General features: G+C 40.7%; 1 protein-coding gene across 1 annotated transcript in view; it reads right to left on the reverse strand.

Annotated features, from left to right (window-relative positions):
* The window catches only part of ABCA9 (ATP binding cassette subfamily A member 9), an 88,824-nt gene that overhangs the window by 39,894 nt on the left and 35,023 nt on the right, over positions 1–13,907 (reverse strand). The window contains exons 17-21 of the mRNA XM_055133608.1: positions 11,953–12,092; positions 7,339–7,458; positions 5,790–5,988; positions 2,963–3,129; positions 2,051–2,184 (exon numbers count right to left, since the gene is read on the reverse strand). Of these exons, the coding sequence (XP_054989583.1) occupies positions 2,051–2,184; positions 2,963–3,129; positions 5,790–5,988; positions 7,339–7,458; positions 11,953–12,092 (760 nt within the window). The remainder of the gene's footprint in view (positions 1–2,050; positions 2,185–2,962; positions 3,130–5,789; positions 5,989–7,338; positions 7,459–11,952; positions 12,093–13,907) is intronic.

The following is a 13,907-nucleotide window of genomic DNA, read 5'->3' on the forward strand; positions in this document are numbered from 1 at the left end:
AGAATATAAGCACATAATTTTTATATATCCCCTAATATAGGTGAGCCTTGCGTTTATGCTTTACAGCCACAAATAAGTCAAATGATCTATGACTAACCTAATGAGCCAAAGCAGTGGTTATTGACATAAAGTGTGTAGTTTTACTTTTATCTTTGTTTTAGTTTGGGGACCACTTCCAGCACTGGAGCTTACTCTCAGCTCAGTGCTCAGGAGTAACTCCAGGCGGAGCTCAGGGGACTATGGTGCTGGGGTTTAAACCAGGACCACCCACATTCAGTGTACTGAGCTGTCTCTCTCTGGCCTCCAAGGTGTTATTTTTTTTTTAATTTCCCCCTTGGAAAATTGGAAACTAACTTGAGTAAGACATAGTCAAGACTAGTTTGGTCAAAGGTAATTGCTCACTTTGTTTTTGACAGAAATTATTTCTGAAAATCAACTTGGATAAGCTTTATGACCTTGCAATTTTTCTTATTTAGCACATGATTTTTCTTGTTTTTCCATTTGCCTACTCTGCTGCTCACATCTCAAACTTCCATGGAAATAGGCAGGTAAGACCAAAGAATAAAGAGTCATAGTACAGCAAAAGAGTCTCTTGCCCGAACGCCTGGCCGGCTTCCCTGGGGCCCCTTGGAGGGGATGGGCTCCAGCTTCCCTCCCCACCCCAAGCAGAGCTCCCGGCGGCCGAAGACCACCGGAACCTAGCTGCAGCCATGCTGGAGGCTCCTCTCTATACGTTCGGACAGGCCTCATGCATGAAGGTACCGGCAGAGGAACCCAGGTGTGTGTAATCCCATCAACGGCCAACATCAGAGAGCAACTTAAAAGCAAGCTCTCAGGCGGCCTCGCAATATCTACTTCTCCCTCTAGGAGAAACTGGCAATCTTCTGAGAGTTTCCTGCCCACATGGGACAGTCTTGCAAGCTTCCCATGGTGTATTCATATGCAAAATCCAGTAACAAGCTGGATCTCATTCCCTTGACCCTGAAGAGCCCCCAGTGCAACATCGTTAGGAGGGCCAAGTTGAAATAGATTTCTAAGATCTCAGGGAAAGGGCGAAATGAGATGTTACTGAGCCCGCCCGAGAAATCGGTGATTAACGGGATATTGTGTGATTGTGATTGAGTACAGCAAATTGAAAATTGAAGTACAATTCTGTACAGACAACTGTTAGCTCCTATTGTAGTCTCTCAGAATTGGGATATGGAGGATTCTTTCAAGAGAATCCAGAAATGCACATTTTCATGTGAAATATGTCTATCCTAAATATTACCAAATGGGGCAGTCCATCTCAGACTTTAATGAGCATGTAGACTCACGGAGGGCAGATTCTAACTCCGTCTCTGGAATGCAGCCTGTCTGCATTTTTAAGAAAGTCCCAGATGATCTGCTGAAGTTGATTCATAAACTATATACCATATTCCACGAAATGGAGGATGTTCTTTTTAAATAACATAAAAGTATTTTATCTGAATATTTGGTTTACTATGTCAAGCTAAGCAGGAAGAACTGAGTATATTAATTGTTTTTCTTTTTATGAAAACCACACTAAAATCTACTGTAAAAAAAGTAAGACTGTATGCTTTCTCTGTTAACCAAAATTAAAGTCCACAATATGTATTAAACAGATTTATATTTGGAAGAATCATTAAAATATCATTTGAATTGAAATCTTAGTGAGGATATAGTTGAAATTAGTTATTGGAATGCAATACAAGTGCTCCTAAGATTTCAATTTATTATTATGGCAGTGCATACAGTTGAGTAAGAAAAAAATCAAAACATATTCCATTATAATTTATATATAGAATAGCACTATGTTCCATTATGCATGTATGTATGCATTTCTTATGTATTATGATGTATGCATTATGTATTATGTATTATGATGATCTCTGTAGACAGTTGTGGTATAGATTTTCCTCTAAGAAGAAAAAAATATACCTCATTTGTTTATGTCAAATTGGCTTTTTTCTAGCAATTCATAGGTATTGTTCAAATCGTGCATCACATGGCATCTTTGGTTAGAGTCGGTAAACTGAACCAAACTTACCTTTTCACCACCAGATACAGTGATGACACCATTGTACGAAGACTCGTTTGGACCGTTTCTAGTTCCAAAGGCATCCACTTCCAAAGCTATGTTCTGTCTTCTTAGTGAATGTATAAAGTTGTCAATGTTTGACTCTACCACGAAGTTAACATAAAACAATAGGGAGTAAAACAATGGCCAATCAATATGGTAAAACACACCAAAATGAATGCTGTCATGCCAAACACACCGTACAGAAGAACCACTAAGAATTTCCTTAAAAAGAATGAACTGGTGGTGTGGCAGAAAAATCCATTCTGATATCAAATATATGACAAGTTTTCCCAGAGTGTAATGACTTTTTGTGTAAAAATGACATCCAAAGTTAATATTAAAACCCTTGAAGATAATAACTTTCTGTTGTCTTAAAAATTTGGGACACGGGACTGGAGCGATAGCACAGTGGGTAGGGTGTTTGCCTTGCATACGGCCAACTGGGTTCGATTCCCAGCATCCCATATGGTCTCCTGAGCACCGCCAGGAGTGATTACTGAGTTCATGAGCCAGGAATAACCCCTGTGCATTGCCAAGTGTGATCCAAAAAGAAAAAAAATAAGAATTTGGGACACATCTTTTATCCTGTGCCCAAGAGTATACCATTTAGAACATGATATGAAAGACTTCAAAGATGTCAATTACTTTCTTGCTAATTGCTTTGTGCAATCAGGTTTAGGTTTAAGTACACTTGCAAAATGTGTTTCTAAAATAAACACCTCAACCTTATAGATTTTTAAAAATTAATTTCCTATTTGGTCTCATCTATGTTGCAAGACATGCATAATTAATTTTTATTTCTGTCCTGGTGTACAGAGAGATTCTCAAGACTCTCTCAACAAGAACATCAAACAGTTGCATTTTTACCCCCAGGTTCACCTGTTTTATTGATGACTAGTAAGCGGGTCAGAGGAGCTTGAGGTGGTTGTCCCAGTGAAAGGAAGTACATTTTAGGAGACAGTTCCCAAGAATAACTTTTTCGGTAAATCTCATAGAATAGATGTTCCAAAAGTTGAGGACAAAAGCTAATGCCAAACAGCAATAACCTACATGGAATAAAATGCATAAGAAAAAAATCGTCTATGGTCTGTTTCACAAATTTTTAAGTTTGAACAGCAAACGAATAAACAGATGAATAGATGTAAATGATCTATACCAGCTAAACACATAAATTATTATTTCACCCCCCTTTTTATGGCTTTAAAAGTAAATGACTCCTGGCATGTCCCTTTCTTCCAGAAGGGAGCATAACATGATACTCACCATAACCATGCCATCGGACCCCGCCTAGGCTGTTTCACTTGGGCAGCCCAAGGTGAGGGTGGGGTCTGAGACCCCTCCCTGCCCCGAGGAACAGAGCCTGGCAGCCAAAGACCTCCAGAACCCAGGTGCTGCCATGCTCATGGCCACTCTCCACATACTCCGCTGAGCATCACCCATGAGTGAATCGATTTCTGGATTGTGAGGCTGCATCTATGGGTAGACCACAGACCCTACCCATACTCCAAGTTTACTGCACCACATTCGATAGGGTTCAAAGTAGGAGGCAACCAATCTTAGAGGGAAATATCCATTTGTGTTTACAGATATACATATAAAAAGCACACAAGACTCAACCTTTAAGAACACGTTAGTGATCTATGATAGATGGGCTTAATGACCCCTGGGTGAAATACAATGACTTCCACACTCCTCTAAGGATACATTTTTTTGGCAGCATTTTCAGCTGTTTTTCATAACAGACAATGCAAAATATATCATTTTGGTTCTGCTTTGGATTTGGGATGGAGACATCCTAAATGCAATGGTGGGAAGGTGTAATGGTGGTGGGATTGGTGTTAGAATATTAAATGTAATGAAATATTTGAACTACTTTATAAAATTAAAAAATTAAAATAAAAAGTAAATGACTCCTATGTAGTTATTGCTGGTGTTTCTAATTCTCTAGATACTTTACCTTCCAGCCCTCAGGCATTTCTTTTAAGAATATAAAGTTGCTGATTATGAATCGTAAAACCTCTCTCCCCCTTGCCGACTTCTGCGCTCTTTCTCATTCTGGCACTTGCCCCTGTCTCTGGACCACTGCAGGCTGGCACGTCGCCAACACCCAGACTTAATCCAGAATTTCATACCCACCCTGTTCTCAATTATTTACAAGAATTTCTCATTCATGTGGGATCCCAAACTCAATCCTTTTATATACTCATCTCTTCCTTATGTCTCTTTTCCAATTGCTTAAATACATTAAAAAATTTGTATTGCAGATAGGTAATAAGGCCACAGTAATGTTCAAGCATATGGTATTAATATACAAAGTTGCTGCACACCACCACCATTCAAGTGCCCATGATCCTCTATACCCCCCATTTGATGTCACATTTGCTTCCTTTCCTCTGACCCATCTCTTCATTCCTCAGTGACTGACAGGCAGGTCTAGAGCACGTGGATGGGCTAGGGAAAGTTACTGCACCAAAATCATAATGGTCAATTGAATTTAAAATTCCTTCCTTCCTTCCTTCCTTCCTTCCTTCCTTCCTTCCTTCCTTCCTTCCTTCCTTCCTTCCTTCCTTCCTTCCTTCCTTCCTTCCTTCCTTCCTTCCTTCCTTCCTTCCTTCCTTTCTTTCTTTCTTTCTTTCTTTCTTTCTTTCTTTCTTTCTTTCTTTCTTTCTTTCTTTCTCTCTCTCTCTCTTTCTCTTTCTACTAGAGGTAAAAATATTATCTAATTTTATTTCATGATTTTTTATTCTTTTTGGGTCACACCCGGCGATGCACAGGGGTTACTCCTGGCTCATGCACTCAGGAATTACTCCTGGCAGTGCTCGAGGGACCAAACGGGATGCTGGGAATCGAATCTGTGTTGGTCACATGCAAGGCAAATGCCCTACGCTCTGTGCTATCATTCCAGCTCCTGTTTCATGATTTTTTGGTATACAGTCATACCTAATTTAATGATAGATATATGTTCTCAGAAACACTCATTGGGCAAGCAATTTATACAAAATTCAACATGTCTAATTATACCAATTTACATGACATATTCTATAACACATGCTGGCTGTATGTAGCCTATGGGACCACCACTGCATCTTGCATTGCTCCATTGTGGACTGAAATGACATAAAGTAATGCATGGCTGTATGATTAATCATCCTCAAGACCTAAAATTCATGCCTGATTTTGTAGTATGTGCTGTTAATGACACTTATCACTGTGTTCTGTAGAACTGCTTATAAAAAGTTTCAAACAGAAGAGTGAAAAGCAGTATTGATGTGAGGAAGTATTACTCAATGAAGCAATACCTCCATTTTTACCTAGCTTTGATATCTAGAAGCTTGATATCTAGAAGCTTTGATATCTAGAAATCATAAGTCATGGAGTAGGTTCCAGAAAGTGACTTGGCTTGGCTGAAATATATTCTGGTGTACTTTGGGAAAAGAGGAAAAAATCTTTGGGATGGAAAATAATTGGTAACTTCCAATGAGGCCAACCTTTTGATGGGAGCAAATTTTATGTGAAAATAAAAGAAACATTCCAAAATTTATCTAATTTAGTGACTAATCACATAGGCACTGAAAATTGTTTTCTGAGTTCAAAAGATCAAATGTAGCAGCTATTGTAATTTGTTGGTTGCTTTTTAAAATAAAATGTGGGTGAATTTATTTTTGAATGCAATGATCAAACATATTTGAAGCACTCGGGTACTCACATGGTCAACAGGGTTTTTTTTTCATTTTTTAACTTTAGAAAGCGGACTTTTGCTATCGCACACAGCTGTTGCTTCCAGAGAGACATGCCAGTGATTGCTTTCTTAGTGTCATTAAAGGAAGACAAAACTTGTTCCAGTTCAACAAGACTTCCTGTGTCTTTTGTCCTATCACCCTGTAACTGTCTCCAATTTCCAGTATCTGTAAGACATAATATTAATTATTTATAAGGTATCATTATGGATATGCATGAGTCAACTTTTTCTATGACCATATTTTTGCAAAATGGTACGAGGATCTTGGACCATAATACTGTCACTGACACTGTCATCCCATTGTTCATCGATTTGCTCAAGTGGGCACCAGTAACATCTCCATTGTGAGACTTGTTGTGACTGTTTTTGGCATATCGAATTCGCCACGGGTAGCTTGCCAGGCTCTGCTGTGCGGGCGGGATACTCTCGGTAGCTTGCTGGGCTCTCTGAGAGGGATGGAGGAATCAAACCCAGGTCGGCCGCATCCAAGGCAAACATCCTACTCGTTGTGCTATCGCTCTGGCCTGGACCATAATACACATTATCTAGTTAATGGTATTGCTAAAACAACTACTAAAGAAATAAAAATGTATGGAAAGATGATGAACTGCAAGAATGGAAATGATTATCTTGTATTTTCTTTTAAATGGGATTTATGTGTACGATTTAGAGAACTTAACTTAGGACATCAAATTAGCTCAGAAAAATCTATTTATTGCAAGCGATTGCCAATCTTAGCACTACTGACTAAGGTATAAAAATTAGTGTATATTCTTACAACCTATTTCCCTCAACCCCCTCAAAGAATATGAAATTTGAGAAAAGTTTTTTTTAATATAGCCAAGGCTGAAATAAGATAAGAATAGCATCTTTTGGAAGACAAACCTAGAAAACTAGATGAGACTAGACTTAAAAGTCGCAAAGATATATACATTTTAATATATTCTAATAGCTTTATATATGTGTATATACATATACATAATAGCTTAAAAAGATACTAAGAGCATCAATCTTATATAAAATATGAAAGGAAGGATTAAATATTCCAGCTCAATTAAAAATTTTATAAAACATGGTAAATCAGAATTAGATATTTTTCAAGGAACAGCAATTAGACAACAATTATTTTTTATAGCTACAATGTAATCTTAAAGACAATGGGAAAAATATCCTCATGTGACAAGAAAACTGTCATCATAATTCTCTAGTCTCTCTATAATTCTTATATTCAGGAATTATTATCTTATATTTTTGTTGCTTTCTCTAGAGGATCAAATCTGTACATATATATTCTATGTTTTTATACAGTGCATGGTACAAAATAAGAAATTCAAATAGGGAAACAGCATTGAGAAAATATGGGAGCATGGGAAATATATTTTCTACCTAGTTTTCTCAAGAGCAGGTTAAATTATTATCCTCCAAAGTTTGAAGTGAATCATTAAAAAATGTATTGCAAATAAATACTATACCACAAAAATAAATGTAAGTTTCTTTTTATTTTTAAATCTCTTACCTGATTCATCAATAGCTGATTTTCCTTCTAATTTCAAGAACACTTCATTCAACGTTGTCATGGAAACCCCATAATTCTCAATGCCCTGGTTAGAACATCTATCAAGATCTCTGTAAAGGTCTAAAAGCAGGTACAAAAATTTATAGAAGCAGGGTAAATAGCAATGAGATTGATAATAGCTATAGTTAAAAAATAGAAGACATTTATGATAGGGCAAATGAATTATCAGAAGCAAAATTATGGTAGTTCCTACACAATCTATTCAGTATGCTAGTTTTCATAAGTATAAAATTTTGAATATTCGCATTTTTTATTCTTAGAAAACTACATAGGTGGCCTGTTTTTTTTTGGGGGGGAAATGTTAAATATTTCTGAGTCTTAAAATAAAGTTGTTAGATGATGGGGAGTGTTGAGGATAGACTATGTTCTCTAGAAGTTTCTACACTGAACTCTCCCTCCACCATGTTGGTTTGGGGAGGTGGGATCTTTGGGAGGTAATTAATGTTAGATGAGGTCATGGGGGTAGAATAAATGCCTTTGTAAGAGTCATAAAACATTTCCTCTCTCTGATCTCTGCCAAGCGAGAATTTAAGAAGATAAAGGTCTGTTGTTGGCCCCTCCAAACTTTCTCTCAGAAGCCAACTGTGTAGGTATCTGACCTTGGATTTCCTAGCTTCCAGAATTGGGAGAAACAGTGTCTGTTGTTTCTAATAGTCTTTATAACTGTTTCAGCAATCTGGCCCCAACAGGAGAGGAAAGTTTTCATTTGAACTCACACAAATTAAGTTCCACGCCAGACTGTTTCACTTGGGACTCCCCAAAGGGGGCAGGTGAGAACCCTCCCCACCCCAAGGGACCCAGCCCTGGCAGCTGACCTCCACTACCCAACTGCTACCATGTTCCAGGTCACTTTTCGAACACTTTATAAGACATTTCCTACCCATTTTCTATAATTACCACACCATATTTGGTAATTATGGATACTCCATGATGGAGTTCAGACAGTAGGCAACTATACCTCTCACAGAGCCCAGCAAGCTACCGAGAGTATCCTGCACGGGCAGAGCCTGGCAAACTACCCGTGGCATATACAATATGCCAAAAACAGTATTGATAGGTCTCATCCCCCTGACCCTGAAAGAGCCTCCAATCGTCGGGAAAGAGGAGAAAGGAGAGGCTGCTAAAATCTCAGGGCTGGAAGGAATAGAGACATTACTGGTGCCCGCTGAGTAAATTGGCAAACAACGGGATGACAGTGATACAGTGATTTGAAAAATAGAGATTCATGTTATCATGTTAGGGATAATTATTGGACAACTTAACAACAAAAAAATTTAAATAATAATGCTTATATAAATAACTATGTGTTGCAGAATTTCCCCCTTCCTGAGGGATTAGTAGGTCTCTGAGGTGAGTAGGTGGCCCCATAGGTGGCTTATGTGGGCAGAGAAACATCACTTTCTCTGGATCCACCTCTTCCACCCCGGAATAGCTGGGAAGGCTAGGACTGATAAAGTCTGCAATGAGCCCCTTCTCCACACTGACCACCTGTGTCCCACCAGCTCCACTAGGTGACCATCAGGCCACACCTGATGCCCACTTGGTCTGCACAGCATGGGAGTTGATCCCCATCACCCGACTTCTCGAGGAGCCAAGAGCTTGGGCTGGAATGAGGAATTGCTCTTTGCAGGAAAAGAAAGCCAGTCCTAGGCCTTACCCAGGCCTTCTGGGTCCTTGTCTTTCTCATAGAAGAGAATTTCAGGAGTAGACGAGCAGTGAAATAAAAACAGATTTTATTAGTTTTTGAGGAAGGGGAGGAGGGAGAGAAAGAGAGAGAAAGAAGCATGCTTAGAAGAAAAGGCGGATTTCTCCAAAGGTGGAGAAAGCCCCAGTGCATATCTCAAGAGGGGAAATGCAAGGACACATGTGCTCAGGCAACATGTGTGCTGGCTACATACACACAAGCAGTACATGGGGCCGGGCAGCATATGCTCGTGCTTCCTTTGTTCAAGTTGGCTTTTACAGGTTTTTTCCAAAGCTGCTCCACATGGAACTTGATAACTAGGTTGAGAGTCCGTTGCTAGGGTGGTTGCCAAGGTGGTAGAGTTGGGACAATCTTTGGAAACTCTTTTTCTTGACCTTTTTCCCAACTGGAGTTTCTCTTGGAGGGTGGGTTCGGCCTTCTTTGGTCTCGTCTAGCTCTAGGTAAAGGTCTTAGTTCTTGTGTTCACAGGGTGGGTCCTGACAGCTTTAGAACTAGTGGTTTTATTACTTCCCAGGAATTCCATTGCCATGGGGGGCCCTCCATGTCTAGCCGTCTGCACAGGGAAGGGCCCCATGGCAGTGGAATTTCTAGGAAGTAATAAACTACTCACGGTGCCAGGAGGGGGTAGAGGAAATCCCTGGGTGTGACCGCCTAGCTACTGGAAAATGGGAAATCTGGGCATAAGAGGCCCAGTCCCGTGTAATCCCACCAATGGCCAACATCCAGAGACTTAAAACCAAGGGACCTCTCCACACTTTTGCACGAGCCTCACATATAAAAGTACTAAGAGGAACCCAGGTGTGTGGGACCCGGGGCTGAGACCTCCAAGCCTGCTCAGATCGGGACTGACTGGGCCTCTTCTGCCCAGATTTCCCATTTTCCAGTAGCTAGGTGGTCACACCCAGGGACTGCCTCCGGTGCCGTGTAATCCCACCAATGGCCAACATCCAGAGACTATAAAACCAAGCTCCTGGACATCTTATAGCCTAGTTCTCCCCCTGGGAGAACCTGGCAAGCTACTGAGAGTTTCCTGCCCACATGGGAGAGCCTCTCAAACTCCCTATGGTGTTTTCATAATGCAAAAACCAGTAACTGATGGTTCTCATTCCCCTGACCCTGAAAGAGCCTTCAATGCAGCATCATGGGGAAGGACGAGTAAAGAGAGGCTTCTAAAACCTCAGGTCTAGGAAGAATGGAGACATTACTCAGACCGCTGAGAAATTCGATGATCAACAAGATGATGATGATGATGATGATGATGAATAAACTATTAGTCCTAAGGCTGTCCAGACCCACCTTGTGAGTATAGCAACCTGATAAGATCTTTATCAACAGCAGACTCTGAGGAGGTTGGACTCCTTCCAAGAGAAAAAAAGCTTCAGCAGAGACAAAGACAGTGACAAGAAACTGAAGAAAAGACCTGAAGGAAAACTCCAAAGCATTCCAGGCCAAGGCAACCTGAAGAATTTATTCATGTGAATCCAGTCTTAAAAGTCATTCAGGGCTATCCACCTTTGGAGAAGCCGGCATTCTCTCTTGAGTATGTCTCTGTCTTTGTCTCTGTCTCTGTCTCTGTCTCTCTCTCTCCCCCCTCCCTCCTTCTCCTTCCTCAAAAATCTCCAAATAAAATCTGTCTTTACTTCACTGTTCATCTACTCCTGGAGTTCTTTTCTATGAGAAGGACAAAAACCTGTAAGCCATGGATAAGGCCTTGGATTGACTTTCTTTTCCTGCAAAGAGCAATTCCTCTCTGCAGCCTGAGTCTATAGCTCTCCGAGCAATTGGGTGGTGGGGATGTACTCCCATACCGAGAGACCAAGTGGATATCAGGTGTAGCTTGACAGCCACCTAGTGGGGCCGGTGGGGCTCTGGCCCCCGCCTTGCAGGGCCTTACTGCAAACTTTTCCAGTCCTAGCCTTCCCAGTTGGTCCCTGGCTGGCAGAGGTGGATCAGGAGAAACGGACTGTCTCTCTCTTCTCTGCCTCACCTTAGTCACCGGTGGAGACCCACTACATTCAATTTGAAATAAACATGTTAAAGATACTAGAATGATCTTTGTGGAGTTTGAGAAAAATTGGAAGTAAAATGAAAAGTAAATCAATTCGAATCCTGAGAGGAAGGAAAAGTTTCTACCCTAATGGTATATAAGGTAAAGAAAATGGAGTTGTCCTTGTGATTTTTTAAAAAAGTCTTAAAGGTATCTAAGTGTTGGTAATTTATCAATGTTTTTCCATATTGTGCCATGCCGTGCTTTCAAATGCTATAATAAATAATCAGGCAAAACATTGCTCGATGGCTTTGTCAAAATTTCTGTTTTCATAAGTGACTTGTATCTTTAAGAGACTGCATATGCATCTAAGATTACTGCTATTTCACTGAGATAAACACTTTTCACCATCTTTTAGCCTATCTAAAATGAACATGGATCATAAATGATGGGAGGTAATATTTTAAGTGCAATTTTTTTTCTGTTTCCTAATAGAACATCCTATATTTGAAGGCATCAAAGTCATTGAACACAATAGATGCTATTAATCGGGCATTATTCCAGGTGTTTTATTCGTATTTTAATGCCAGAGGGGTTCAGGTTGCTTCCAAACAGTGCTCTGAGAGTACTAGGGCCACTCCATAATATTCAGCTTGGCTGCAAGGGCAAGACAGTTCAACCCTCAGGTCCAGTGGTTCTAGAGGTTATCAGAGTCACACTGGGCTATGCTTGGGGGAACCACATTTTCAGTTCCATCTTAGACCTTTTAGCAAGCACAGAAATGTCAGCTGTCATTCTTAGCCCTACCACCATTGTTAGTAACATCATTAACAATGATCCCAACATATCTCCACTATGTTACCTGGAAATTTGTTTGTCCTTTCCAAAGGCAAAATGTACACAAGCTTTTCTTCACTTTGTGCTGTTAATTTGGCCTCCGGGATATGCTGTTTTACAAGCGATGTTATGTTGTCCGGATCACACATTTCATTCAGGTGCAAACTACGTTTTAAAAAGAGGAAGTTCAAGTTAATCTTATCCTATGCCTGTGCTTTTGCTCTTAATGAATAAGATGAGACCAGAAACGTGTATTCTTTTATGGAAGAAACAAGACATTAAAATATCAATACCCTCGGGGCTGCATCATTTACCCGATGCAAAGGAAGTCATGTAAGAGACAGTTAGAAAAGATGAATTAGGATTCATCATTTGGAGACAGAGGGAGTCAGCCACAGTGGAGGGGGAAGCCCAATGGTGCTCTTGGAATGGAAGATTTTGCCTCTAGAGCTGACCTCCCGACGGAGGAGGGCTGGGGAGCGTCCTTGAGACACTTGTGGACTGAGCTGTCTCTCTGGCGCTGGCTCTTGGTGTGAAAATGATGCATGCATGAAAAGTACGATTAACACTTGTAAATCACAGGACCTCAATGAAAATGGTCATAAAAGAAAAAAAACCCAGCTTTGAATTTTCTTTGCACTACATTATGAGTTCTGCAAGCACGGAGGCTTTTATCCTGGTTCAAAACCAACAAACAGAAAATAACAGTGGTAATTTGACACAGACATGACGGTCCTCCTGTCACGGCGACTCAGCTTCCAGCAGCCAGGCTTTCTGTCAGCTGAACATCAGCTACTAATTTCTAAAATGAAAGAATGCTCAGCCCTCCCATAAATTTTGAAGGGCAGAATAAAATGAAGTATGTAGCCTTGCACTAACTAAAGCTGAAACAGATGTTAGGTGACTTTATCTCTTGCGGGGAAGGCAGACCGCCCAAGCAGCTCTCAGGCGAGGGGGCCCTCCCAGACAGCGCTCAGTGGTGGAGGCCCACCCGCAACTCTGGCCAGTCGACCAGCAGTTTTAGTGCAAAGGCCTAAGGACGCGGTGCCCGACGGTTTCCAGGCCACCCGACCTCGGTGTCAGAGACCTCCAGCGGGGTAGATCTTGCGAGCTCTTCAGGGCTGTACCCGGCAATGTTTGGGGGACCAGACGGTGCCAGGGATCAGACTTGAGCCGAGTGTGCAATTAAACTGCAGCTCTCTCACCCAACCTTCATCTATTTTTTTTTAAAACCCAAAATTGATTCAAGGCCAAGCTGCCCTGTCTTCCTGATGAGAACATTAATGGCACTTCAGGAGGGTCAGTCTTATTACTTGTCACATCCACTGAACTTTGAGAATGGGCAGGGTAATGAGGAACTCAGAGTTGATGTTTGGAACACAATCCTAAATATCTAACTATAGAAAATATTACTCTCTGTCTACAGACTCTGAGCTGAGCATCATTCGTGATGCCAAGGAGAGACAAGAACACCTTTCCCAAAGGGGCTGACAACCTAGTAGGGAGAAGAAAATTGAATGGAACCAGTTACCCTTTGTACCCTTCCCCGTGTACTCATTGTTTCAATATTTCCAGCAAGAGAGGAATTATAAAATTTGCTTTACAAATCAAGATATTGGCAGTCTAAGTTAATTAACTTTCCCCAAAGCTACAAGTTAAAATAGTGCTTGCAGAGTTCCAGAAAAGAGAATAATTAGTGAGGAGAAAATATCCAGAAAAGACCTTCAAGAAGGGCTGTGATTTGAACATGATTTAAAGGGCAAGGAGAGGTTGTGTCAAACATTGTCTTATCCCAAGCAGAAAACACTGGATTATGGAACAGGTATAAAAACAGCAGATGGTTTGTTTCAGTTGGGGGCCTCAATTCGCATGGGCTGTACCAAGCTACCATGGCACATTGCAGATCAGGCTAAACATGCAGAGTAAATTATGAGGGCAACCATTTAACCACTGGGGTTGTAATGAATTATTCTTCAATAA

The sequence above is a fragment of the Sorex araneus genome, chromosome 3 (genome assembly GCF_027595985.1).
Source record: "Sorex araneus isolate mSorAra2 chromosome 3, mSorAra2.pri, whole genome shotgun sequence".
Taxonomy (NCBI): Eukaryota; Metazoa; Chordata; class Mammalia; order Eulipotyphla; family Soricidae; genus Sorex; species Sorex araneus.